The 26,240-nt window shown below is 58.6% G+C and overlaps 1 protein-coding gene across 8 annotated transcripts; it reads right to left on the reverse strand.

The window, feature by feature from the left end:
• Positions 1 to 582: 582 nt before the first annotated feature.
• Positions 583 to 17,724, reverse strand: SELENON (selenoprotein N). Of its 8 annotated transcripts, none has more exons than XR_002806239.2 (12): positions 16,564 to 16,779; positions 15,767 to 15,884; positions 12,522 to 12,655; positions 9,597 to 9,809; positions 9,252 to 9,376; positions 8,543 to 8,680; positions 6,827 to 6,908; positions 6,238 to 6,426; positions 5,727 to 5,832; positions 4,549 to 4,661; positions 4,323 to 4,480; positions 583 to 2,924 (listed from the first exon to the last, which is right to left on the reverse strand). XR_002806239.2 is itself a non-coding variant. In XM_070251150.1 (12 exons), exons 2-12 carry the CDS (start codon positions 15,813 to 15,815, stop codon positions 2,754 to 2,756), a joined length of 1,422 nt encoding a protein of 473 aa, XP_070107251.1. In that variant the 5' UTR covers positions 15,816 to 15,884; positions 17,470 to 17,724; the 3' UTR covers positions 583 to 2,753. The 8 variants fall into 8 exon arrangements, 7 of the variants coding, with proteins under 7 accessions (XP_070107251.1, XP_070107258.1, XP_023491227.1 ...); XM_070251150.1 differs by lacking the exon at positions 16,564 to 16,779 and adding an exon at positions 17,470 to 17,724 and having other exon boundaries at positions 4,356 to 4,457; XM_070251157.1 differs by lacking the exon at positions 16,564 to 16,779 and adding an exon at positions 17,470 to 17,624 and having other exon boundaries at positions 4,356 to 4,457; positions 12,522 to 12,713.
• Positions 17,725 to 26,240: the final 8,516 nt, after the last annotated feature.

The following is a 26,240-nucleotide window of genomic DNA, read 5'->3' on the forward strand; positions in this document are numbered from 1 at the left end:
AATCCACCCTCCAGCTGCTGTGTTGGCTGCTCATAGCTGCCCCCTTCCCTAGAAAATTGCCCTTGCAGGAGGGAGAATGGAGGCTCTAACCCGAGAAGTTACTCTACCCCCCAAGCCAAAGACTGATACAGGGACAAAATGTCAGTTCAAGTTGGTGGTGTGGTTTATGCTCCAGAGCCCTTCCCCTGTGATCAGGCCAAGGCTGGTAGGCTTTGGGACTCTATCCCTGCGCAGCATTTTTCCTTTCCCCACTCTGCTTCACTCCTCTTTTACAGGTTTTTCCTGAAGTGCAGTCCCTCAAAAAAGTTACCTAATGCCTGTCTCAGGCTCTGCTTCTACAATAATGTTTAACTTCAGAATCTTTCTCAACACAAAACACCAAATTCTAAAAATACTAAGTTCTAGGTGTATCACAAAATTATTTTAAGCAAGGCATTCAAGCCCTCTGGTGACAGAGTAGTAGTCCCTATATGCATTCCAGCCATGCTCCCTTGCCCATCTGCCAAGCCAATCCCACCAAGGAGTCAGACCAAGGACCGAACTGAACAACATCCCACTCAAGGAAAGGCACTTAGAACCACCTTTGTCTCTCCAATTTTATTATAGGACATGTTGGGGACATGGGAGGGAAGTGGCAGAGGGGTAACAGAGGGAAGCTGAGTGCCCTCCCCGACCTTGACCTTTGAGGCACAGTGGGGTACAGGCAAAGGTACCAGATGAGGATGCAGAAAACAAGAAATCAGTGCCTTCCGTGGAACAAGACTCGCTCCACGTGGAGCCAGCCCTTCAGGACCAGCAGGAGGGGAAGAGCCTGCCGGGTGGGGAGGCTGAGTCTCTGCTGACACTGGGGGGCTGCCGCCCACGCCTGGAAGCACGGAGATGGGCTCAGCTGCCCTCCCTCCCTCTAGGGCATGGAAGCACTGCCTCCCAGAAGGGCACAAAGAACTTGGCTGAGCTTGCTGGCCCATGCCTTATTCAGTCTGGAGATGGGAAGGGAAGGAGACATTTTGGTTCAAAAGGCTTCCTTTTTCACCTCAGTGAAAACAAGCAGGGGAGAGAGATGGCGGTGCAGTGCAAAACACACACTCCGAGATGGAGACGCAGGCTGAATCTCAACTCCACCACTGAGTGACCTTGGTTAAGTCACTTCACTTCCCTGAGACTCAGTTTCTTCATCTGCAAAATGGGAACAATTAATATCCTCCTCACAGATTTGTTGTGAGGACTAAATGAGAAAACACATGTACTCTTAATAAAGTGCCTCCCGAGAGGGAAGGCTCTGAGGATACTCCGATGGCAGGCAGGAGCTCGGCAGACGGGAGCCTGGAGTGTCTGAGGAAGCGTCTGCCTGGCTTCCTCTTCCCTCTTCCTGTGGGGCAGGGGAGCCGGCTCAGCTCCACGGCCTTCATGAAAGCCCAGGGGCCTCTCATGGGCCCGAGCAGAGGACAAGGGTAGAGTTGGGGGTACGCCAACTCTCTGAGAACCTGTTTTTAAAAAAGCTGGAAGAGGAGAAGGAAGAGAGGACTATTTCTTCCCATAGGTGCAACTGCGGAGACATCAAGCTGGACCCATCCAGGATTTCAGATCCAGCCATCATGGGGCAGCCGCGAGGAAGCCATTGTCCCTCCTTTCTCCTCAGCGCTGGGGTTACAAAAATACCTACAAACTGTGAGGAAGTTCACATAAAAACACTTTTCTGCATGTATAAAAAAGAGACTGGCCATGGTCAGTGGCTCAGGACATGGACCAAGGCCCTAAGAATGGCCAAGGAGGATCAACAGCCACCCACTGGCGGACAAGCTGGTCTGAGCTGCCCTGGCAGCGGAGGCGGCGCCGGCCCCAGGGAGGCTGTGTTCTTTGGCTGGGCTGCACTTCTGTGGAGCTGGGTCTGAGGGGCAGGAGGTGTTGGGGGCACTGGTTCCAGCAGTCCTACTGTGACCCTGTGCTGGGGGAGGTGGGGCGTGCCCTTGGCCCTGGACTTCAGGGACCCCTCAGGGGACTCCCTTGCTAAGGGCAGAAGCCAGCTTCACAGTAAACTTTCCCAGACAGCTGGCCTCCAGCAAGTCCCGACACAGGTTCTGGGGTCCTATGATTAGCAGGATTGAGTGGTCTGGGACAAAGTAGCCTTTCCCCTTCTGAAGGAGGGTTCTGTCCAGAGCCTCTAGAAGGATGTTTCCAACTGAGACCAACCCCACTGGGGACATCAGGCATGGGAGGGCAGCCAGGGCTATGGCCAGGAAGAAGGCTCCAGACAAACCGGAGTGCTTGCCTGGTGCCCTCTCCCCGCCCAGGCCAGGGCTTCTTGATGTTTCTTTTGGGAGGGAGGTGAAAGTAAAGAGAGAGGAGTGGCCCTGTCTTCCTGGCACCCACTGCTCCCTATTCTTCACCCCACAAGGGCCTGGACTATGTGCCTGAGTGGTTGAGGTCTAGGGAAGTGACCCCAGGCCCTGTTTTGGGGGTCCTAAGAAGCTTCTGGAGCCAGGTGGGTAGTAAAGAGCTGATGGTGGCAGCCAGAGCTAGGGGTTCATCCACTTGGTCAGCCCAAGGAAGGACCCCTTGTTTACCCCACATCACTGAACGCAAAGCCAGGATGGCCACCCTTAGTTGACCTCAGACCCCACAGGCAGCCTGGGGGGCAGGAGGGAATGTCTGAAGTTTGAAATGTGCGAGAACCCCTGGCCCCGGGCCAGAGGGGCCTGTCCATCAGTGCTGCGGGCCTTTCTTTTCAGCTCCCCACTCCAGCCTGGCTTCCACTAGGGCTGGAGGAGGGGCAGGCCGCGCCGAAGGCCCTCCTTCAGGAACTGCATGTAGGTGGCTGTGGACGGGTCTTCAAAGGTGGACGAGAAGCTGAAGACGTTGCTCTCAATGTCCTCGGGCTTCATGGAGGTGATGTCCAAGAAGTAGTTGGCGTTGATGTGGTGGACCTGGGAGAAGGGCTGGGTGAGGAGAGCAGGGGCCCGTCCAGGCCCAGCACCCCCTCTGCTCCCCGTCTCTCAGGAGAAGCAGCCCCGTGCAGGCCTGTCCTGGCTCGGAGCGGGTGGCAGACAGGCAGGGCTGCTCCCCTCTCCTGCCTCTGCTCACAGGGGGCCCTCTGATGACACAGCTCTTCCATATGGCATCCATGAGGCGAAAACCGAATGGCTTTCAGCATCACCTTTCCCTCACCCCCACCCCCAGCATGACCCTCTTGTCCTCAGTTCCCGTGACCCCTGAACTCCACACTCCCTTCTGTCAAAATGCCCACGCACTCGATGGGCCTGCTTCCCTGTCTGCCTCTCGCTCCGGCTAGGGAGCTCCTTAGGGGCAGGTGCCCGGTCAACAAACGAGCTAACAAACAAATCAACAAGCAAGCGGAAGACCACGGCCAGGCACAGTGCCCCGCAGAGTTCTGGCTGCCAGCTCCGTGAGCCTGGGTCTGCCCGGCCGGGCTCCACCACGGTGGGCGCCAGCGCACGAGCGCGAGCTGGCTGCCACTCCCCAGGCCCTGCCTCCCCTACACCCCGGGGCCCAGTCCCGTCACGCTGAGTCCAGGACAGTGGAAGCCTCCGGTGGCGCCCTCTTCTCACCGCCCAGGCCTCATGGGTGTCCTGAGGGACAACTCTTCCCGGCCACTTCCAGCTCTTGCTCCTGCACTGCGCCCTGCTGAGCGCCCGGGAAGCTGACCACCCTCCTACAGCCCCACCCTCACCATCCTTTGGGACTTACAGGATAACGAGCAGCCTCGCTCAGCAGAGCAGGAGACTCTGAGGCTCCCAGGCAGGCCTGGCTGCAAAACCAGCTGCCCCTCTAAATCGGCAACTTGTGCCACATCTCGGGACCTTTCTGAGGCTCAGTTTCCTTGTTTGTAAAATGGGTATTCATGATATCTATCTCCCAAAGTTGACGTGAGAAGCCAATAAGAGGACGTGTGTGCGTGCTTATAAGAGGTAGTGTCTCGAGGCTTGGCCCGGCCTGGCCTCCCCTGGTCCTCTATGCCTGTCACAAGGCCTGGCCCTCCCTCCTCCTTCCATCCTAGGGCTGGCCATAATGGCCCAAGGTGAGCCTTCCTTTCCAGCCCATGTTCCTGTCCACTCTGCTGCTAGACTGTGCTCATTGCTACCTGGTCCCCAAAGTGCTGCTGAGGTCCCTCTTCTCACGGGAGCGTCCTGACACCCGTACAGGGCAGGCAGCGTGGGCACCATAATTCCTGTTTTATAGATGGGACAACTAGGGCTCGGACTGGCTAAGAGACCAGCAGGAAGTAGTGGAGCGAGACTCAAAGCCTGAGGAGGTGTGCAAGCCTGAGCCCCCTGCCGGCCGCCTCCTCTGGCCCAGGGCCTGACCTGGGGCTCGGCACGGTGGCGGGGGTTGCCTACCACAGTGCCGTTGGGCAGGCAGATCATCATCTCCACGGGGAAGCTGTACTTCTCCAGGTGCAGGTCAGCCAGCTTCTTGTGGGACGGGTTGTCCTGGTTGTTCTTTGGGGACAGGTGGGCACACTCTGAGGTCTCATCCGCAGCACTCTCCCAGGGCCTCCCGGGGAGCCACTCCCACCCACCTACCACTCACCTGCAGGTCCTCCAGCTCCTTCACCAGGGACCATGTGCTGATGAAGCTCTCGTTGAGGAGGGCGAGGATGGGCGAACTTTCCAGGACGGTCTCCCGGAGAGTCCGCCCTGAACCTGTCAGGGAGAGGCAGGGCCAGAAGAGTGAGGCCCCCCGACAGGTCCTGCTGTGTTTTCTATCAGCATAAACCTCATGGACTGCAGAATGGTCTGAGCACCCAGGTGAAATAAGCTATGCAAAGAGCCTGCCACAGAGTAGGTGCTGAATAAATGGTAGCTGCAATTAATACCAGTAACATACTAGCATCTTGGGCTAAGATTTGGGGTGGGGGTGTACCTGGCCCAGGGACTTATAACAGAGACAACGTCATAAATCCACTAAACTCTGTGCCCCAGGGCCTTTGGACAGACTGTTCTTCTACCTAAAACATTCTTTCTCCTGTCACTTGACAAACTCCTACTCATCCTTCAGAGTCTCAGCTTAAATGTCACTCTCTCCAGGAAACCTTCCCTGACCCCCCCCCAGTTACACATTCTCATGCCACTCTGGACCTTGCTTTGTGTAACACTCAGCATGCTTGCACTTATTCACTCAATGTCTGCCTTCTGCACACACTGTGTGCTCCCCGAGGACAGAGACTGCTTCTGACTCCCTTACTGAGAGACTCCCAGGACCTAGCCTACAGCTTGGCACAGAAGGTGCCCAGGATGTTTGCTGACTGACTGCATGAGGGCAAGGGTCTTTGTAGCCAGTGTCAGACACCCAAAGAACTTTGCACTCAGAAGGTCTTTGGAGTGTTTTCTGAGTAAGTGAATGCATGCCCAGCCTCTGGCACTATTTTTCCTCAGACTTGTGTGTAACACTTTACAGAACACAGGCATTTTCACAACTCTAGGCAGTATGTTACCCTGTCGAGAAAACTGAGGCTCAGGGAGGAAAAGTCACTTGGCCAAGGTCTCCAAGCTGAAAACAGCTGAGCTGGACTCTTTGCATTGTGTCCAGCAGCTTCCTCTGAGCTCAGCTCGTCAACCCCCAAGCCCTCACCCCACACCCCTGCCCTGTGTAGCCCTGAGTCCCGCAGGCTCCAACAGGACAGTCCTGTTGGTCTCAGAGCCTCCTGCACCCCACAAGGTGTGAAGTGTCCCCCCATTCTCCCCTTGGACTGGTGGGGTCTCCCTCACCTCAGCAGGACTGGTCGTCCAGGGCCCCCCACAGCAGGATCGAGTGCACCAGCTTGTTCTTGGCCTTGGCTTGGTCAAAGGCCTCGGTGAACGGCAGGTAAGTGACCTGGGGTCACACGGAGACAGAGAGAAGCTACTGTGTGCAGCCAGGGTTCCGTGTAGGGTGTTCAGTATATAATACGTGTGTGTGTATGTAGCATATGTGTGTCTGTAAACATGTATATATAGGTGTGTACAGTGTTTCTGTGTGTGTGTGTGTGTGTGTGTGTGTGTAGGTGCTTGCAGGGTGTGTGTGTCAGTGTGTGAAGGGGTGCTGCTAAACCAGGGGAGGCCTCCTCCAAGTTCAGATGGCAAAGGGGAGGCTCCCCCTTCCCCTGGCTGGGTCCCACAGGGAGCCAGCCTCAGCAGCAAGCCATGCACTGAGCCCAGTGCCCTGTGCCCAGCTGCTGCCCCCACAGGCCCGCCCCAGCCCTTCGGAGCCTGACCCTGGCCCATGCCTGCGCCGCCTCACCTTCTTGAAGGGGTACATGGCCACCTCCAGGCGCCGGGCAGCCTCCTCCCAGCTCAGCTCCTGCTGCCACTTGATCTCCTCAAACACAAACTGGAGGGGCTCCCCCGAGGGCAGGCGGCTGTCGATCAGGTTGCCATCCTCATCCAGGATCACAGAGGGCACTGAGGGGCCCAGGGCCTCCAGCTCCATCTGGGCCAGAGGTCGGCAAGAGAGGATATCAGTGAGGGGTGTCTGAGAAACGGGCAAGAATCCTCAGGGGGCCCTCAAAGACACCCCCCTCGTTGCAGAGCTGGGAAGACTGAGGCCTAGGGACAGGCAGGGCCTGGTCAAGGTTATGCAGTGAATCCAGGACAGAGCTGGTGTCCAGCCAGGGCTCTGTCCACCACGTGAGTCGTCTCAGGGCCCACGGCAGATGCTGGGCTCTGTGTGGAACAGGGGGCTTCTCAGAATCCTGCTTTGGGGGCAGTTGGCCTCAGCCTGCCAGGAGCCCTGTCCTTCACCCTGGATGCCCTGAGGCTCCCAGCCAGCTAGGCCCTCCCTGCAGCCGAGCCCTGCTTCCTACCTGGGCAGGGACCACCTGTGTGCCCACCTGGGGTATGTAGCCGATGTCCACCTCCATGTTGCTGCTCTCACTGGCCCCGTACAGCCACTCCATGTCCACATTCAGAGACCTGGGGGCAGCGAGAGGGCGGCCAGGGCAGAGCCCCACCACTGTCAAGGCCCATTAACCACTCTGTCAGACTTTACCTCGCTGAGAGCGCACAGCTGACCCCATTTTACAGACGAGGACACTGAGGCTTGGCAAGGTGAACCCAAGGTCTTAGAGCCCTGGGGTCCTGACTGCAGAGCCTGGCCCGTTCCTCTTCCTCAGGCACTGTGGCCGCACCACCCTCCCCGGCCCAGCCCTTTACAGTCTAGAGGGCTTTCACACCCATGTCCCGTGTACTGCCCACGACCCACGACTCTGAGGCCGAGGTCATTAGCGTCCCCCGCCCAGGACAGGAGTGGCGCAGGGAAGGCCAGCACTGGCCGCCCTGCGCTGGCCTCCTCTGCTCCCTCTCCAGCGGGAACTCTGGCCCTATCAGGTGCCATCTGCAGATCTGCCACACGGGGGCGCCCCAGGACTGGCAATCAGGCCCCTTGGGAGGGGTGAGGCCGCGTGGGGCGAGCTGCCTTCAGCAGCCCAGTGGCCTGGTCCTTGGACACATGCCCAGGAGCAGCTGGTTCTGCAGCTGGCTATTTGGGCCTCTCCTGTTCCATCCAGTCCAGGACCCCCACCTCCAACCCTGGGCTGGAGGCAGATGTCCCCTGGGCCTGGAGCACAGGTGCTTGCTTGGGGAGGGGAGGGAGTAGAGCTCATCCTTCCTCCTCATTTCCCTGTGGCCGGGATGCTCCCTCCCTCCAGGGAGTGAGAGGAAGGCACTGCTGCTCCTGGGGGCAACTTTCTCTTCCCTGGCTATCCCAACCATCCCCTCACTGCTGAGCAGGAGTCAGCCTCCAATCTAGCAGATGAGGAAACTGAGGCCCAGAGAGGGCCATGGCCTTGCCCACAGCCACACAGTCCACTGGTTCCACGGCCAAGACTTAACTATGGGCCACCCAGCTCCTAGCCCAGGTCTTGTTCCTGTGCAAAGTCACTCAGGCCCACTAAGTGGCCACCAGCTGTCAGGGAGGAATCTGGAAAGACTTGAGGCCAGGGCCTCTGGGTCCCCCGCTCCCATGACAAGGCTGACCCTGAGCAGGTCAGGCAGGCAGGGAGCTGGCATGGATCAATCCCAAGAGCTCCCCCTCCCAACTTGTTCTTGGAACGTAGGTGATGGGGACCTGCCCTCAGGCCTCTGCCTGTGCTGTTCCTTCTGTCTGGAAAAGCCTCCTCACCCCCCAGGCCTCCACTTAGATGACCCTATCTCTGGCAAGACTGGATGGACCCCGACCAGCCAGGTCCCTGCCCCCTGCTGGCCCTCCCCTAGGTGCCATGAGCAGGCTGTGGTTACTGTTGGAGGTCTGTGTGTGGGCCTGTCGGGGGTCCGTCAGCAGTATGCAGGCAGGGAGGCTCCGCTTCAGGGCCTACTGGCTGCTGCACTGGGTCCCAGGCAGACTGGGGGGCAAGGACCACACAATGCCTGAGACATGCTTCTCAGATGATGGAATGACCCCCCTCAGCCCACCTTGGGCTGCCTCCTCCTGGATCCGCTCCAGGCTTTCCTGGTTCTGGGGAGCAAAGGGGGGATAGAGACTGAGGGGGCCTCTGGGCCCCTGCATGTGAACTCCTGGAGCTGGGGGCGGGGACAGCCAGGGCTCCCACCTGTGGTTGGGCACGAAGAGCCGGAAGTCACGGACGTGGGTGGCATCTTTGGAGAGGATGATGTGGCCGGTGAACTGGCCAGGAGAGAACCAGAAGGGGAAATCGGGTGGCTCGCTGAGCTGGAACTCGGCATGGATCCTGTGGGGAAGAGCCCGCTGGGAAGAGCCCCTGCTGAGCAGGAGCTTGCCCTCCCACTTCTGCCCCAAAGCTGGGAACCCTGGGCCGGAACCTTGTGTGGGGCAGAGGGCTGGGCAGGGGAGGAAGGAGAGCGTGCGGGGCAGGGAGAAGGCCCGAGGCCCTCCAAGCGCTGCCCGTCCTTCAGGTCCCAGTCCGTGCGCTCCTTCCCCAGAGGCCCTGCCTGACTCTCCCCTGAGGTCTCAGCCTGAGCTCACGCGGCTGTGTGACCTGGTGTCAAAGCTCTTATGCACCCCCTTCTGTGTGGATGACAGTCACGGCCACCAGCCCGTGCCAAGCACACTCCACGCCTTTTCTCTTCCTCCTGGGAGGGAGTCACCGCCACCCTGATCCACAGATGAGGACACCGAGGCTCAGAGAGCCAAAGCTGCTTGCCCGAGACCACAGGGTGGTGAGTGGTGGAGCTGGGGGCCCCAAGTCCAGCCCTGCCCTCCCAGGGCCGTGCCTTCTGTGCTGCCCTGGAATCCCAGGCCCGGAGCGGGGCACGCAGGATGGGGCTGCGAGGACCACTCACCGGAACATCACGGTGTAGTAGAAATCACTGATGGCGGTCAGGCAGGCCACAGCCCCCTGAGGGGCAAAGCGGGTCTTCACGAAGGGCCGCGGGTGGAACATGCTCAGGAGCCGGTGGATGATGACCTGGGGGAGGGCAGTGGGACCCCAGGCTGGCCTGCTGGGCCCTGCTCCCCTGGGTGAGGGTCAGCTCTGAACCTGCAGGCCCAGGGACCCAGGGAGGGGGTGGGTCCAGAGGGAGGTGGAACAGGTGGGGCAGGCCTGGCGCTGGGGGTCCAGTTCAGGTGGGGAGGGGCCATGCCTGGGCTGGGGCTCAGGGCCCCGGGGCTGCCATGGCTGCCCTCACCTCCTTGCCCTTGGGCGGTGGCGGGTAGAAGCGGTTGTTGGACAAATAGCCGGTGAAGACACTCAGCTCACTGGGGATGATCCACCAGGGCTCGCCCAGCTCCACGTGGCCCCGAGGCGGGAGGAAGGGCTGGAAGTGGCGGGCGGCAAACACCGCACTTGGCGAGGCTGCGGTTGTCCAGTTGCGGAGGCCAGACAGGGCCAGGCGGGAGACCTGAGGCAGGGAAGGCCGAAGCGTGAGGCACTGGGAACCGTGATTTTGGGGTCCCCTGTGTCGTGCGTGGGTGGAGGTCTCCCTCGAGCCCTGGGCCAGCCCACAAGCCAAAGGAACAGAGGCACCAGGGGAGGCTCCTGCCCTGGTGACCCCGCAGGCCTGGCACTGTTCTGCCAGAGCCGAGGCTCATCTCACCCTCCCCAACCCCCGGCCCAAGAAACAACGTCCCTGCGGCCAACTCAGGCCCAGCCCAGGCCAGAGCAGGCCTCACACAGTCCCGCCTCAGTGCTCTGCACAGCCAGCATAGCAACCGGGTGCCACAGCCCTGCCCTGGGCTTCCTCGCCCCCTCCACCCGCCTTGCTTTCCGCTCCCCAACACCCCCACCAAGTCTCCTCCTGGTGCTAATGTCCCACTGATGAGTCAAAGTTTGGCTCTGGAGCTAAGTCGGAGGAGGGAGACCATAGCCACCTTTTGGGTGAAATCTCCAGGGTCAAGAGCAGGATGAGACCAGAGAGAAGGGGAGGGAAGGCGCCCCCCACAGAGAGCGCCCTGCCTAAGCACAGCCTGCGCCACACTGACTGCGCGCCCCGGCCCACGGCCTGCCCTAAGCTGTTTCCTCAGTAATGCCCCTCACTTCTGTCTGATGAGCTGACGGGCCTGTCTGCACGTCTGCCTGGGGCACAGAGGTGGGACCCTGAGCTAGCAGCTCCCTGGCATGCTCCACCTTCAGCAGCTGTCCCCTGCCCTTCTGGGCCGCAGGCAGCAGTCCTGTCCACTGAGGCATCAGCCACAGGAGGGTGAGTGCCTGGCAGCCCCGGGGAGCTCAGCCCCCAGGGAGCTGCCCCAGTCTTTGATAGCAGTAGGTTCCCCCCCTTCCCCACCTCCACGTGGGGCCCCAGGCTCAGTGGGGAGGGGGGTGGCAGGAGAGAGGCGCCAGCTCCCACCAGGAGGGATTTAACAGGCCGGCTCTCAAAGCAGGGCTGGCTATGAGGGCCGGGTGGAGCCCCTGCTGCTGGGGCCTGCTCACAGGCTGGGGAGCTGCCTGCTGCGGGGACCTGCACTCTGTGGGGCTCGGCTAGGGAGGCCAGGGCGGGGGGTGCTGCTCCTGACCCATCTCCCCTCTCAGGGAGGGTGTGCCCCCAGCACCTGCCCCACATTGTTCTCGCTGCTCTGCAGGGCACTCATCTGCTCCAACAGCTTCAACCACCACACCAGGCCCATTGCTGCCAAACCCATCTCCATCCAGATCTTTCTGTGGAAGGTCAAACTTGTGTTTTGAACCACTTACTGGACTCTCCTCCTGCACAGCCCCCAGGCACCTCAACTTCAACAGTTCAAGCTGGCCTCATGCCTTCTCCACCAGACCCACTACCTTTCTCTCATCCCCATTGGGGCAAACGGCCCACCAGGCACCTGGTCACCAGCCAGAAGCCTGGGTCACCCCAACTCCTCTGCCACTGCTTTCCATTGCAGCCACGTCCTGCCTTTCTTCCTTTCCCGCATCCTCCAGGCTGTCCTTCATCCCCGTCACCACTGACCCCCACCACCTGCCTCCCTCCTGGGAACTGGTCTTTTGCCTCCCATTTCTCCCCAGCTGCCAGCTTGGAAACAGGCTGAGGAGGGAACTCTCCTATTTCAACATCTGTGACGGTAATTTGCTGCTGCAGAATGAAGGCCGAAGTCAGGCAACAGAAGCCCTTTGCGTTCAGACAACTTCCCTGCCAGCCCCACTGACCGAGACGCCCTGGACATGTGTCCCACGTGCCCTGGGTTCAGCCACATCAGCTCCCTGCCCTCGGTTGACCGGCCTGGCCCTTTCTGCCTCAGGCCTTTGTTTATATGAAGTGACAGTTCAACTGAGACATAAGAGCTGAGTAGGTGTGGGCTGGGCAGGGAGAAAACGTCATTCCTAGCCGAGGGAGCAGCATCTGAGAAAGCTCACAGTTGGAAGACAGCCTGGATGTCTGAAGAGGCTGGAATAGAGAAAGCGGAGAGGAGAGGATGGGAGAGGCAGGCCAGGCCTGGGATGCCTGGGTCCCAGGATGGGCTGGAGGCCTCGTCCACAGGGCCTCGGGTGGGGGTGGGGCTCGTCAGCACAGCATTTGTCAGGTGCCCTCCCCACTCCATGTCCCCTGCCAGGGGCCCAATCTCAGATGGTCCAGTTCATTGGAGTTCAACAGAGCAGCTGTCAGGTGCCAGGCATCGTGCTGGGGGCCTGGGGATGCACAGATGTGGGGGACACAGGCCTTGCCCTCAAGATACCCACAGCCTGGGGGGAGAAGACTGACTTGCTGAAAGTGGCGACTGTAGGAACGGCAGCTGCATCAACACATCTCTGGTGCACTTGCTGTTCCCTCCAGCAGGACCCGTCCTGGTCCTGCCGCTGCCCTCACCTGCCCAGGCCCTCCTCCCCTACAATCTTCGTCAGCCGGCACTCCCTCCAGGAAGCCAGCCCAGATCCCCCGCCCAGTCTGGAGGCTCAGGCCTCTCTCTGCTGCTTCCCGTCCCAGACTGTGGGCCTGGACAGCCGGGGCAGCACCGCCCCCACTTCTGCACCCCCGAGGCCCGCACGGAGGACAGCTGACACAGGGAGAGGGGACGGAAAGGAGGAAACTGGAACTGAGCACAGACCCCTTCTTAGGAGGCGAGTGCACACACATGATCCTCCCATGTGCAGACCTGTGTGTGGGGGACCCCCGCCCCCAACTCACCCCCAGGAAGCCATCTTTGCTCTTGGTCATGGACTCCGGGAGCAGAGGCTGGAATCGGGCTTCTATGGTGAGCGTCTCCTCACTGGGGTCAGGCGGCAGCTCCTCCTCCTCGTAGCTGGCCGCAGGAGTTGACCCTGTGAGACAGGGATTGCTGGAGAGGGCCCTGTCCTCAGGCATCCACACTGGCCATGACTAAGGGAGTAAGGTTTGGAGCCAGGGGTAACAGTTAACAACCACCAAAGTAACAACCAATGTGTATCCCATTTTAGTTTCACAGCAGCCCTGTGAGGTAGATAATAACATTATCACCAACTTCATTTTACAAATGAGAAAGTGAAGGCTCAGAGGGGTGAATTCACTTTCCCAAGGTCACACAGCTAAGTAATGGGAGTCAGGATTCAAAGCCAGGCCTGTCTTACTCTAAACCCATGATCAACCTTCTTCTGGGGGAGTTAAGATCTCAGAGCTCCAGTCTCTTCACAGGCTTAGGAACCAGATGATCTGGGTTCAAATCCTAGCCCCACCTTTTGCCAGCTGTGTGATGGTTGGCCAGTGGCTTGTTATGAGGATTAACTGAGCTAATCTGTGTCATGTTAGCACCAGGCCTGGTACAGAGCAAACCCATAATAAACTTTAGCTGTATTACTACTACAGAGGTTTCAGGGTCGGGGGTCCATGGAGCTGGGGCTCAAACCTAATTCTTCTGACTCCAACCTGTGCTCTTTTCAGCAGGCCAGGCTGGCCGCAGAAAGGCCATTCTCACTGTTCCCTTCCCTTTGTTCTCCACATGGAGTCCGAGATGCACTCGGTGCTGGGCCCACCAAAGGCAGCATCTGCGCGGGGATCTGCCAGGCCCGGCAGCTGGGATCCCCAGCAGCAAGGAGAGAAGCTACTTTCCGGGGCTTGGAGAGAACGCACTGGGCCGGGCATCGTGGGCCCAGCTCCAGCCTGAGGTCAGCTCTGTTTCCCGGACCGTTTGGGGCAAACCCCTCAGCCTCTCTGGTTTTCCTCCACGAGAAATGAAGACCATGCTGGCATGAACGTCCCCGTCATGGGGGTCTTGTGGAGAAACAAACGCTGCTCCGAGAGGCACTGGGTCAGGGACTCAGAGCAATGGATGAAAGCAGGAAACAGAACCAGGCGATCTTTTGTGTCACAGAAAGAGCCCTGGCTCTGGAGTGCGGAGGCCTGCTTCTCCCTGGTTCTCTGGGTGGCCTTGTGTCCCCATCATTATAAGGAGGGGCTGGCCTGGCAGTGGCTGACCTTGATTTCTCAGATCTCTTCCTGCTCAGAGATCTGCCGAGTCTAATCTTTCAAGTGTGGAGGGAATCATGAAGCTTGAAGGGAGAAATGAAGCCTATTTCAAAAGGGGTGACTAACAGAAGTGGGGCCCACGACACCAGTAACGGAGTAAAGCAGGGCGGAGTCTTGTCAGGTCCACCCTCCCAGGGCAGGCTGGTGGTACAGAGACCACATGTGGCACTGGCTGACAGCCTGACTGACGCAAGGGGTGCATTCGAAGCAGTTTTCAACCAGCAACCATCAGAATCACCCAGGACTCTCCCCAGAATCTCCTACTGAGTCGGAATCGTAAGGGGCTAGAGTCAGGAAACTCTCCTTCCAGCGAGCCCTCCCAGCGGCTCTGGCTGAAAGCCCTGTTCTAAAGAATCACTGTGATTCTGCGTCTGTAGTCAACGCAGTGAGGCCCTCACGGTCTGGAAGCCTCTCAGAACGGAACAGGGCTGTGCAGGGTTATTAGTCTGCCTGGCATGTTCAATTATTTTACTGCTAGTCACAGATAGTTATTCATAATAATGCTCAGCATTTTATGGCCCTTTGATTTTTTCATAAAAAGTTTTATTTCTTGCCTTATAACATTTGCTCGTTATAGACAATTTTCAAAAGTTTTAAGGTATGAAGCAGAAAATTAAACACACTCATAAGTGCCAACTAGAGAGACTGTTTGCCTCTATGTCCTGCTTAGATCTGGTGTTTCTGGTTTTGCCTGGTCCAGTTCTGCACTCACGGTGGCCTTGGAGGTCGTGGAGGGAGGGGTTATTTTCCCCTGATGGAGAAAAGGGTTTATGTGAAAAAATTAAAAGCAGCTCCAAGCCCAGCAAGCTTGGCCAATGCGTCATTATGAGGGAATTCTCGCTCTCCAGCCATAAAAAAGGACAAGGAGGCGGCTTCGTGGATGCTCGGAGAAGCCTGTGCAGAGGTCAAAGCAAGCCCACATGGGGCTGACCTGTTTACCGGCCATCTGCTTTCACCACAGAACTGACTGCCCCTGAGAGACGCTGACACATGTCTGTGTCAGCAAATTAGTATTTGTTATCTGACTCTCCTCTGACAGGGACCACAGGTCACTGGGCGAGCAAGTGGCCGACCTCCCTAACCCATCCCAGGACACAGGAAGCCCATCACAGAACGTTGGTGCTTACTCACCCGAGAGCAGCTAGCATCTCTTCTCGCCTTTTCCATCAACTGACCTACTTACACCAGGCACTTTGGGTGACAAATAGGTGCCCAAAATCGTAGTTCAAGAAACGTCACAAGAAATGAACGCAGAGGTTGCGGTAGTGGTGAGAGAAGCATTTTGTAACCCATTAGTTGTTTCAGCCCCCCATCTTTACAAAAAAAAAAATCACTGATTACAACTAGGCAAAAAAGGATCGCAAGAACGAGCCAGGACGCTGACAGCAGCTGAGCGAGTTTACACTCCGTGAGGACAGTCACGGCTCCCATCGACTGAACATCTACTGCACATCCGTCACTCTGCAGACTTTCTCTCTAATTCTCAACCCTGTGAGCTGGCCCAGGGCAGCCCCGGTTCAAATCCTGGCTCTGCACCTCCCTAGCCTGGGCACGTGGTGAGCCCCCTGTGCCTGTCTCCCAAACGATAACCATGAGCAGCATGACAGGGTCCATCTCACAGGCGCTGTGAGGATTAAAGAGACAACTTACACGAAGCGCTTAAAGTGAGGTCTGGCCCAGAGGAAGTGGCCAGGGAACATTAACTGGGGTTACTCACTCGTGAGGAGAACAGGCTGGGGGGTGGGAATGCGCGCTGAAGCCGCTCACCCAAACCACCAGCTAGAAAGTGTCAGAGCTGCGGGCAGGACCCCAGGGCTGCCAGGACCCACAGTCTTCCTCGACTCCAGAGGCCCTCCTGCTTAGAGCAGACGCAGAGCAAGGAGCGCAGTGCCTGGGCTCCCTCCTCCCCAGTCCCCAGCCTCTCCTGGTACCTGTCAGCTTCTCCGCGATGGGCTTGAACTCCTCTGGACTGATGTACATATCCCGGTCAGTGTCCAAGGAGGAAAAGAGAAAGAGGCCTTCTGTCCCCAGGGCCTTCAGTGCTGACTCCTGCTTGGGAGGAAGGGGCGGGGCTGAGCACCCGCTGGACACCCCACTGTTATCCCAAACGGGGGTGGGGGCGGGGGCGGGGGGAAAGGGACGGGGACGGGACAGCTCCCACCACCATCGTCCTGAGTTCTCTCAACACCTCCCAGTCTATCTGTCCAAATGTCACCTCCACACCGCCCCAGAGCCCCAGTCCCCTTCCCTGGTTCCTGCTTCACTCCTGGCCTTCACCCACTGTCCACTCTCTAAGCTCCCCCACCCTAAGTCTGTCCCCCACAGGCCCTCCTATCTGGCCCCAGCTCCATTTCTTCTTTCTCCCATTCTCCTCCCCTGTCCCCCTCCCCACTGTCCCAGCGCTCCCCAGCCCCACTTCCAGATTCTCCGGTCCCAGCTTCACGGCGGACCTTGTCTGCTGTCCACTGTCCCAGTCGCCCCTCTAGACTGTCCCCCTCCAGTATGTCCCAGCCCCTGCCTCACTGACCCGTCCTTTCACTTCCCCCCATTGGTCCTTCCAAGTCTGCCCGACCCCCGGAACCCCCGTTCCCTCCAGCTTCCAAGCCGCCCTCCCGGGCGCACCGTCCCCCTCCAGCCACGAGCGGACCTTCCCTTCCCGAGCGCGTCCCCCCGCCCCGCACCCCGGTCCAGTCCCCGCGTGTCCCGGGCCCGCGCCGCCCCCCCGGACCTGCCGTGCGGCCGCCTGGGCCTCGGCGAGGCGGGCGTAGGCCCGGGCGGCGGCGGCGGCCGCGGCGGCGGCGAGCAGGGCTCCAAGCAGCGCCAGGGCGCGAGCGCGGCGGCGCGGGGGCGCGGGCGGCGCGGCGGGGCCGGGGCCGGGGCCGGGGCCGGGGCGGGGAGGCCCGCGCTCGCCCGGCCGGGCCCGGCCCATGGCGGCGGTTCGGCGGTGGCTCCGGGGCGGCCGGGGACGCGGGGCGTCGGGCGGCGGGCGGCGGGGCGGGCTCTGGGCGGGGCGGGGGGCGGGCCGGAGGGCCCCGGGGGGCGGGCTCGGGGCGGGGCGGAGGGCTCGGGGCGGCCTGCGGAGAGCGGGGGGCGGGCCGGAGGTCCCCGGGGGGCGGGCTCTGGACAGGCCGGGGCGGGTGGGGAGGGCCGGGGGAGGGCCGGCCGCCTGCGCAGGGGGTCCACGCCCGCGGGGTCGGGCGCAGTGTCCGGCGCGCGGCGACGTGGTGGGCAGAGCTGAGCCGGCCCGTGAAGGGAGCCCGGGCCGCCTGCCTCCCTGGCCCCGGCCCCGGCACTCCTGCCAGCTCGGCGCCGGCTTCCTGCACTTCAGCTTCCCCCAAACGCAGCTGAGCCTCCGCGCCCCCTCCCGCCCGGCCGAGCCGGGGAGCACTTCCAGGCCGAGACGCGCCCGAAGAAGGGGCTGCGGCGGAGGGGGCGGGGGAGCCGCACACCCTGAGCTCTGCTGGGGAGGAGGCCCAGTGGGCCACCAGGCCTCGTGTCCACCTCGGTTGGCAGCTGTGAGGAGGCCAGAGGAGGGCACTGCTGGTCCCCCAGCAGCCGATGGGCACCCCACCCTCCACCCTTATCCCACCTGCTTTCGAAAATGTCTTCAGTCATCTAGAAAAAGAAAAATTACAGAGAAAGTCCGACTCCTGTTGTCTTCCTCATCCAGCTGGAAGGCCACCTCCGCAGATTCGTCAGGGAGGGGGCACGACCTGTTCAAGGCCACACACGGGTGGCGCAGCCCTGATGCCTTCACCTCCCTCGGCCAAAATGTCCTCTCCTGTAAGTGGGAGTGAGGAGGCCCTCCCTGCGGGCTGTGGCGGGGGGCAGCTCGGGCTGGCGCAGACAGGGGGGCTGTGGCTTACTGGCCGCCCTCTCCTCTGGACCTGGCACAGCCACAGGAGTGATGTCCAGAGAACAGCCGTTGGCATGCTTGGGGGAGGACCTGGATTTGAGGAAATACCTTCCCGTCTGTCGAGCCCTCAGGACCCTTAGTTTCACTGCGGCTCTCTCTGTCCTATCGAGACCCCAGGAGCCGGGGGATGGCTCCGTCCACACTTTCCCAGGAGAGGGCAGCAGCTCCCAAGCCTCTGGACAAGAACTCTGAGCTCTGAGACGCAGCAACACCCGCCCAGGACGTCACTGCCACCCCTGTGCTTGTGCCCCTTTCAGGATATTGGGGGGTTCTGAGCACCTACTATGTGCTGGGCTTGGTGTTGGGTGCTTCTCGTGATCCATTTTGTTCTCAAGCCACCCAGTGAAGTGAGGATTGTTTGCCTTGTTTTTAAATGAAGGAGTCTGAGCTCTGGCACGCAGATCTCCGTGAGTCCAAATCTCGTGGGCGCTGCCTCCCAGTGGGTGACGGACCAGCCGACCAAGTCGGGGCGGGGGCTTGCCTCTACCACCACTTCTGTCCCTCATGGGTGACCAGCCATGACAACGCCATGTGGCTGGGACCCTGTCTTCCCAGCACCCACGCCAGACCTGCATGTGGTGGGCACCCCAGTGTCTTTTGGATGAATGACTCCCAGAGACCAAGAGCCATGGGCCTTGGACCCATCCCTGGCCCAGTGCTCTGGCCCCACCTCCTCAGAGACCCACTGAGGGCCCGACATCTGGTGTTGGCTTCCGAAGGCTTCCAACTGTGCCACTTCCAACTCATTACCGCTAATGTTTGGGGACACCCTGCATACGACAGATGCTATTAGAAACCCAGATTCCGTTCTATCAGGAAGCAATGCTAAGAGAGCACAGAGCAGGTTAGGGAGGGGAAGATTGATGAGCCAAGGCCCCTGGAAGATGAATGAGGGACGTTCTCCTTGCCAGATTATTTTTATTTATTACACTTGCTTTTTGTTAAAGACACAGACACCCCGATCTCTGCAGCCCAGCGCTGGAGGGATGGGCGTGTCTCTCAAAGCTCAGAAGGGTGTGGGGGGCCGGGTTGGGGCGGGGGTCCGGTGGGTTTACAAGGCGTGACTCAGGTCAGCAAGCCTCTGGGAAGAGGATCAATCTCGGGACCCAGCTGTGGGGAGACGTCAGCTCCATGCCTTGGCAGTGGAGCAGGGCTGGGTATCCACCTGGTGGGCGCCCTTCCCAATGGGGCTTGCCCCTAAACCAAGGAGTTGGGCAGGGCCGAGCCTTGAGAGATTGGCCAGCGCGGCAGTTCTGGCCTGGGGTAGCCCTGCAGGAGCTCCTTGGCACCTTGTTTCTGGCCCTGAGAGGGCAAGGGTGGTATTTGGGAGCAGTAGCAAATGTACCGAGAGGCGTGATGGCTGCGTCCTTGAGGAGCCCGCCGTTAGCAGGGACGTCATTCATTCACCCATTCAGCAGATGGTTCTGGACGGTCTCCTATGCTCTGTTCTGGGCGCTGGCGATCCATCAAAGAAGAAAACGGAGTCTCTGCCTTCTAGACAAGTCAGTGGACACCGTGACCCCAGAGGGAAGTGCTGTGAGAGAGGGATGTGCACAGAGGAGTGTCCCCCTGACCGTCAGGAGGCGTCAGAAGAGGCTTCTCAGAGGGCAAGTCCAGCGGGGCCTGAGCTCAGGAGGTTACCAGTCAGAGCGCGGGGAGGAGCATTCCGGGGCATGGGCCCGGCCGTGGCACTGTGAGGACATCGTCCAGTGGATTTGAGCTGAGGGCCTGCGGGGGCAGGGGAAGGGAGAGGAGGCAGGAAAGACAGGCTGGGCCCCGCCCACTTGTGAAAAGCTTGGACTTCATCCTGGAGACAAAGGAGTCAAGTCGCAGAGTCGTCAGAAGAGAGGGACTTTCCGCCCTGAGGCCCGGTTCAGACTGCCCAGGGAGGGTCCCTCCCTCCCACTCTGTCCCTGCCTCTGCCCTGAGGCGGGGGGCTCTGGCTCCACATCCCAGGCGTTGGTGCAGATGCTGCCACTCCATCCACCCTCTGGAAGAGGAGGCAGGGCCTGGCCCGGCTGCAGCCACGTTGGCAGGGTCACTGCCCCAGTCCCTGGCCTGTCGCTCTGGCTCACCCCCACCCGCTCACTGCCCGTCCTCTAGCCTCCTCCTCTTCTGCTTCCCGGTTCCCTGGGTGAACTCTTCCGGGTCAGGCTTCTCTCCGCAGGCCTCTGCTGCTCCCCAGGGAGGAAGACCAGGTTAGTGTTTTCCTCTCCAGCTCCACCCAGATCATAAGGCGGAGGCAGGGAAAGGGGGCTGAGAGCCATTTGGCTGTGCCTTTTTGTGTTTCTCCTCTATCGTTTGGGACCCTAGAGAGGCAGAGGGGTTATTTACTCCCAAACCAACCCCTAACATCTTGGCAGCCAATAATAGGAGCAGCATTTGGGAGCAAAATGTCACTGGGGACAACTGAGGCTTCTGGTGCCACTGCAGGAGTGGCTTTACATGCCTGGATCCATAGGCCTCTCAACAAACTAAGTTCCTACTATGTACTGGGAACTATTCCAGGCCCAATGACACAGCAGGGAAGAAGACAGACAAGGTGCTTCCTCTCTGGAGCTCAATATTCTAGTAGGAGGAGAGGGGTGATAAACACACAAAGCAGACAATTTCGGGTAATGCTAAGCATGAAGGGGTAACACAAGGTGGTACAGAGTGACTCAGGCAGGGAGTAGCAACTTCAGTAGGAGGTAACGTTTACACGGCAAGCTGAATGGAAAGAATAAGCCAGTTATGTGAAGAATTGAGGAAAGGGCATCCTAGGCAGTGGGAAGAAGAAACAGCAAGTACAAAGGTCCTGGAGTGGAAACAAGCTTGATATGTTCAAGAAACATGGAGAAGGCAGAGTAAGCTGTGCGGAGAGGAACAGCAGAAAATGTTGGTGACAGAGGCTGGGGCCATGTCATCAAGAATCTTGCAGGCCATGGCAACAAATTTCATTTAGATATGATGGGAAACTGTCATAGGGTTTTAAGCAGGGGAGTGATATGTGACTTGTTTTTGAAAAGACCTTTCCAAATTGCCACTGATGAATGGGTAAAGAAAATGTGGTCTATCCATACAATGGCCATTATTTGGCGATAGAAAGGAACGGAACGCTGATACACGCTACAGCATGAACAGACCTCACAAACATCCCACTGAGTGAAAGAAGCCAGATGCCAAGACCACACGTGCGAGTCCACGTCCATGAAATATCCAGGATAGGCCAGTCTGCAGAGCCCACGTAGAGTCCTGGTTGCCTGGAACTGGAGTGGGGCAGGAGAGGAGAGAGGATGCAGAGTGTCTACTCATGGGCACAAGGCTTCTTTGTGGGGTATAAAATGTTCTAAAATTAGATTATGGTGATTATGGTGACCACTCTGTGAATATACTGAAAAAACATGAATTGTAAGCTTTAAATGGGGGAACCTTATGGCATATAAATAATATCCCAATGAAGCTGGGTTTTTTTTTTTTTTTTTTAAGATTTTTTTTTTTTTTCCTTTTTCTCCCCAACGCCCCCTGGTACATAGTTGTATATTCTTCGTTGTGGGTCCTTCTAGTTGTGGTATGTGGGACGCTGCCTCAGCGTGGTTTGGTGAGCAGTGCCATGTCCGCGCCCAGGATTCGAACCAACGAAACACTGGGCCGCCTGCAGCGGAGTGCGCGAACTTAACCACTCGGCCACGGGGCCAGCCCCTGAAGCTGGGTTTTTTTAAAGGCCTTTCTCGTTTCTGGATAGAGAGTGGACTGAGGGGGGCCAGCGTGGAAGGAGGAGACAGGAGGCTGGTTCAGTCTCAGGCCCAAAGACATCAGGGGCCTGGGGTCAGGCAGCCTGTCGAGCTGGAGAGAGGTCGGAGGACGTCGCGAATGTTCAGAGGCCTCACTTGCTGACGGGTTAGAAGAGCACAGTGAGAGGAAAACAAGCGTCAGTCTGGGGCTTGAGCTGGAGTAGACGGTGGTGTCTTTCCCGAGATGAGGGAGCTGGAGGGGCCCAGGCTGGGGGGAAGCCTCGGTGGGACCTGCCGTGTTAGGATGCCCCTGAGCCGCCCACTTGGAGCTGCGCGAAGGTGCGAAGGAGTCCAGAGCTGTGAGCTATAGGAACGGTGGTGCATGGGCTGTGAACCCAGGAGTCGTCAGCCTATAAATGACATTTAAATCCACAGGATTCAAGGAGATCATTGAAGGAGAGAAAAGCCTTTGGCCTGCGTGGCCGCAGCGGCTGATATGTGACCACAGATGTGGCTGTGCCTTGGAGCGCTGAGCGGCTTTGGCTGGATTCACAGGCACAGGGCTGGGACTGTGATTAGCCAGGAAGTAGATTAATTGCCGGGGTCACGATGGGCTTTGGCTAGGCTCTCATGCTGTCCAGGCGGGGAGGGAGATTTGTTTCCTGGGGTCAGGAAAGGCCCCGCCCACATGCACAGCTTTATTCTCAACATCACGGCCCAGAGACCCTGGGTTATCGAGCCTGGCCGCCGCGAGCACCGCCTGGCACCCAAGGATTCTGAGGCACAGGCGGGGCTGAGAATCCCTGGGCTGCAGCCGGCTCTAGCTGAGTTTCCCATGTGGGGTTTTCAGAGTGCTGAGCATTGAATGCCAAATCCAGAAGAATTTGTCCTTTTTGTAAAACCACCCTCCCGCTCGTCCTGTTTGTTGCTCATTCAGCACTGGAGGCTGAGACTTTCAAATGCCAAGACAGCCAAATCCCACACAAGCTGCAAAAAATGAGTTTCACACTTGGGGCCTTCAGATGGTTAGCGGCAGGCACAGGAAGATGGTGCTGGTTAAGAGCCCTAAGCTCTGCTCCTCGTCTCTGTTCTGAACTGTGACCAGGGCCAAGGAGAGAACAGGGGTTGGGCGGTCAGCCTCCCGGTTGGCCCAGGACCGAGGGCTCCAAGGCTATGGGACACTCGGTACCAAGCGGCAAAGTCCTGGGCGAGCTGGGGGGAGCTGGCCCCCCTCACAAGGGAGGGACACGTATCAGAGTGGCCCTCGGATGCTTCATGGTATATTTCAGGGGTTTTGACCACAAACGGGTAGAAAAGGGCTTTATGATGACCAGACTAAAAAGCCTAAGGACCCTTATTCTAGAGAAGGTAAGTTGTTACGGGTCGACTTGTATAAACTGAGACAGAGAAAACTCAGTGGAATGTTTATAATCTGAAGACGAAGAAGGGAATTAACAAGTTCTGTGCCTGAAACTCGTCCACAGCAGAGGAGGTGGGCATGGGGCCCGCCCTGGGGTGCCAGATATTGACGGAAGCAGTGGGAGGGAGCTCTCCGGGGGCCGGGAATGTCCTCCGTCTTGATGGGGGTGCGCAGTTATGCGGGCGTGGACCGGGTCACATCCCTTGAGCTGTACATTGAAAATCAGCATCCTGACATATGTTACTGTGTCTGCATTACACCTCAGTCAATATTTTTTTTTAAAGGTTCATTTAAAAACTCGAGGAGAGGCAGGACTAATTGAAGACCTTGGAGCCAAGAAAAATCAAACTAAAAGGAAAGAAGACATGCTGGTTGAGCCAGAGGAAGGGAGGGATTTCCTTAAGAGAAAAGTTGAGTGTGTGGAGACAAAGACAAGAGGGAAGAGGAGGCTGAAGCGAGGCGGGGTCAGGGGTGGGGCTGTTTCAGTTGTTCACAGGAGGATTTAGCAGAGAGAGAGGCAAGATCTCAGGGGGCAGGCCTGATGTTTTGCCCAGGGAGCTGGGGTCACGGCCCCACCGAGAGAGCCCTAGCGTCACAGTGGGTGGCAGCAGTCAGGCCGGCCCCTGTGGCCATCAGTGAGCTTGGGACAGGGAGGGTATCAAGGCCACGTGGAGATAGGTGAGGAGCCAAATGCCGGAAGGAAAAGCCCCAGAAATTCGCGCAGTCACAACCCTACGGGAAGTGCAGGGAAGATGAAGTAGCTGAAGTGGGGTATCGGGACAGGAAGGGGGGATGAGGGGGCGGCACAGGGACACAGGTGGATCCAGGCCTGTGAGGGACACGCACGGAAGGCCATCTTCTGGTTGGAATTATCGGTGGGGGAGGGGGAAGGTGGACAGAATATTAAGTGTGAGACTCCGAGCTCACTGACGTGGTACCTGCCACAACTGCAGAAGGTTCCAAAGAGAAGGAGAAGGCAGCCCTGGACCTCCCAGACAGCTTTGGTTCCATGTGTGCCAGGGAAGGACAAGGGCCATCCTAGGAAGCATCTTCCATTTTTTAAAAGTGCAGCCGGGCCTGCTTGAAACAAGTGGGGAAAACGGAGGGGAGTGGAAGCTGCAGGAACGAAGGTCAAAAGAAAGGCTCAGGGGTCCTGGAAGGGCCCAGAAGCCGAGGGGAGAGCACTGGGTTCTCTCTCTCTCCTGGGGCACCTGAGATGGGTTTTCCCGTGAGACACATGTAAAGGGAAAAAAGAGTTCCTAGGCCTCTCTGCTCGGAAGTCAGAGGCACCGTCAGGAACGTAAAGGAGGTCAGCTCCTGCCCTGCTTTAACCTCTTCCTAGCTTCTCGCTGTTCTCAGATTAAAATCAAACACCGCCCTGGCCCTCGAGGCCTGTCTGTCCCGCCTCCTCCAGCCCACAGCACGCTCTCTGCTCTCTGCTGCCTTCCCGTTCCTGGGACGCGGATACTTCCGACCTCTGAGCCTTGACACTTACTGTTCCCTCTGCCTGGAATGCTCTAACCACGGACCGCCACAAATGTCAGCTCCCGGGGGTGTCCTTGATCTCCCCATCTCTAGTGTCCTCCCCCACTCCCTCACTCTCATATATCCCCTGGCTGTGGCCTCCCAAGCACTTATGTCTGTCTGCACTCACCTTACTGATGGGTTTGCATTTCTGTCCCTGCCTCCTGCCTTGTCATTAGCCTGGAAGCCCCAGGGGACAGAAACCTTGTCTGTCCTGTTCACAGCTGCAGTTTTAGCCCCTTGCCCATTGCCTGGCTGAGAGAGGGTTAAGGGCTACTTGTTGAATTCCGAAGCCTGGAGGGTTCCGGAACAGCAGCCTGGGCAGCAGCAATGAGCCCCTTAACCTGACCTCAAGAACTTGCTGGATGGAGCATTGCAGAGAGAAAGCAGCAGACAGCCTGGTAAGGAATGGGCCTGTTACAAACCTGTGGTCCCCTGCTCATAGGAGGGGTGCAGGCTGTGACCCCAGACAGAGCTCACACTCCTGTCAGCACCAGAGTGCTGGGAACGAGGTGCAAAAGGGCCAGACATTAAAAATATGTGGCGTTGGTGGCTGGAGGAGAAGGCGGCCCATGTGGTCCTAAGGCCTGGGACTGCCACAGCTGAAATTCTCTGAATTGCGCAAGAAGACGGAGGTATCTTTGATGCCCCTGCCCTTGAGAGGAGGCCGGGCAAATTAGGGGCTTTTCCTTCAAGTTAGCGGAAACGGCCTCTGGATGCGGCGCCACCTGGCTCCTGCGAGGGCTGGGGCCCGCATCTTTGCCTTTCCCTTGGTTTCTCTCTGTCAGTGCTCTGGTCCCTGCAAGATGAGGGCATCATGGCTCTGGATTATCCGGGCTCTGGGAGCATCATTTTGCTGGGATAACTGCCAGAGGGAGTGCAGTTTGCTGTTATATTCTAACCTCTGGCCGGTGTGGGATTCGTCCTGCTGAGTCTGACTCCAGAGACGCAGGATGCTCTGGACACTCGGGGGCAGGTTAACTCAGCATCAGAGGAGGCGACAGGGCCACACCCAGCGAGATAGGAGATGGCCCAGGAGGCACCTGGGGCTGCAGGAACCCCAACATCCGAGCACCCTGAGCAGAAGAAAAATTGGAGAAAAAGGAAAGAGTTTGGATGTCAGTTTCTTTGGATTTCATTCTTTATGAGGAAGGAGATTTCCTTGTGAATTGTAATTTTTTTTTTTTTTTGAGGAGAGGATTAAGTGATTGGAGGGTTCCAATATTGTTTGAAGGCGGGGCAGTTTTCCTCTTACTGAGTTTATTGCAGAAACTCTGATGAGCCACAGTCGAGGCTGGAGCAACATGAGACAGGAGATAGACCTGTCTCGTCCTGTAGGTCGAGACTGGTAGGTCTCGTCCTGGCGAGCGGGGGTCTTGGAGATCACGTGCACCAGGGCCACACTTTCCTGAGTCAGGGTCCCGGGGGGCTTGTTGGAAACACAGATTGCTGGGCTCCCCTCAGAACTGCTGATTCAGGAGGTCTGGCTGGGGCCTCAAATGTGCATTTCCAACAAGCTCCTGGGTGCTGCTGGTGCCGGGACCGGGTTCTGCAGTCTGAGACCCACTGATCCAGTGATTGCCAGGCCTGGACCATCCTGTGGGCCACCGCAGAACCTCCCGCCCCAGCCTCAGGGGGGCGAGCGTCTCCTGAGGGTCAGGGCAGCTGTGCTGGGTGTACGCTCCCTCTCTCCCAGGGGACAGCCACACCCCTACTGACTGCAAGATCAGCCAATTAGTCCAAAGGCTTGGGGGAGGGAAGCTGAGGTGTGCACGCACGTGTGCGTGTGAGTGTGTATGTGTGTGTGAAACCTTTTCCTCTACTCTGCATAT

The sequence above is a fragment of the Equus caballus genome, chromosome 2 (assembly GCF_041296265.1).
Source record: "Equus caballus isolate H_3958 breed thoroughbred chromosome 2, TB-T2T, whole genome shotgun sequence".
NCBI classification, from domain to species: Eukaryota; Metazoa; Chordata; class Mammalia; order Perissodactyla; family Equidae; genus Equus; species Equus caballus.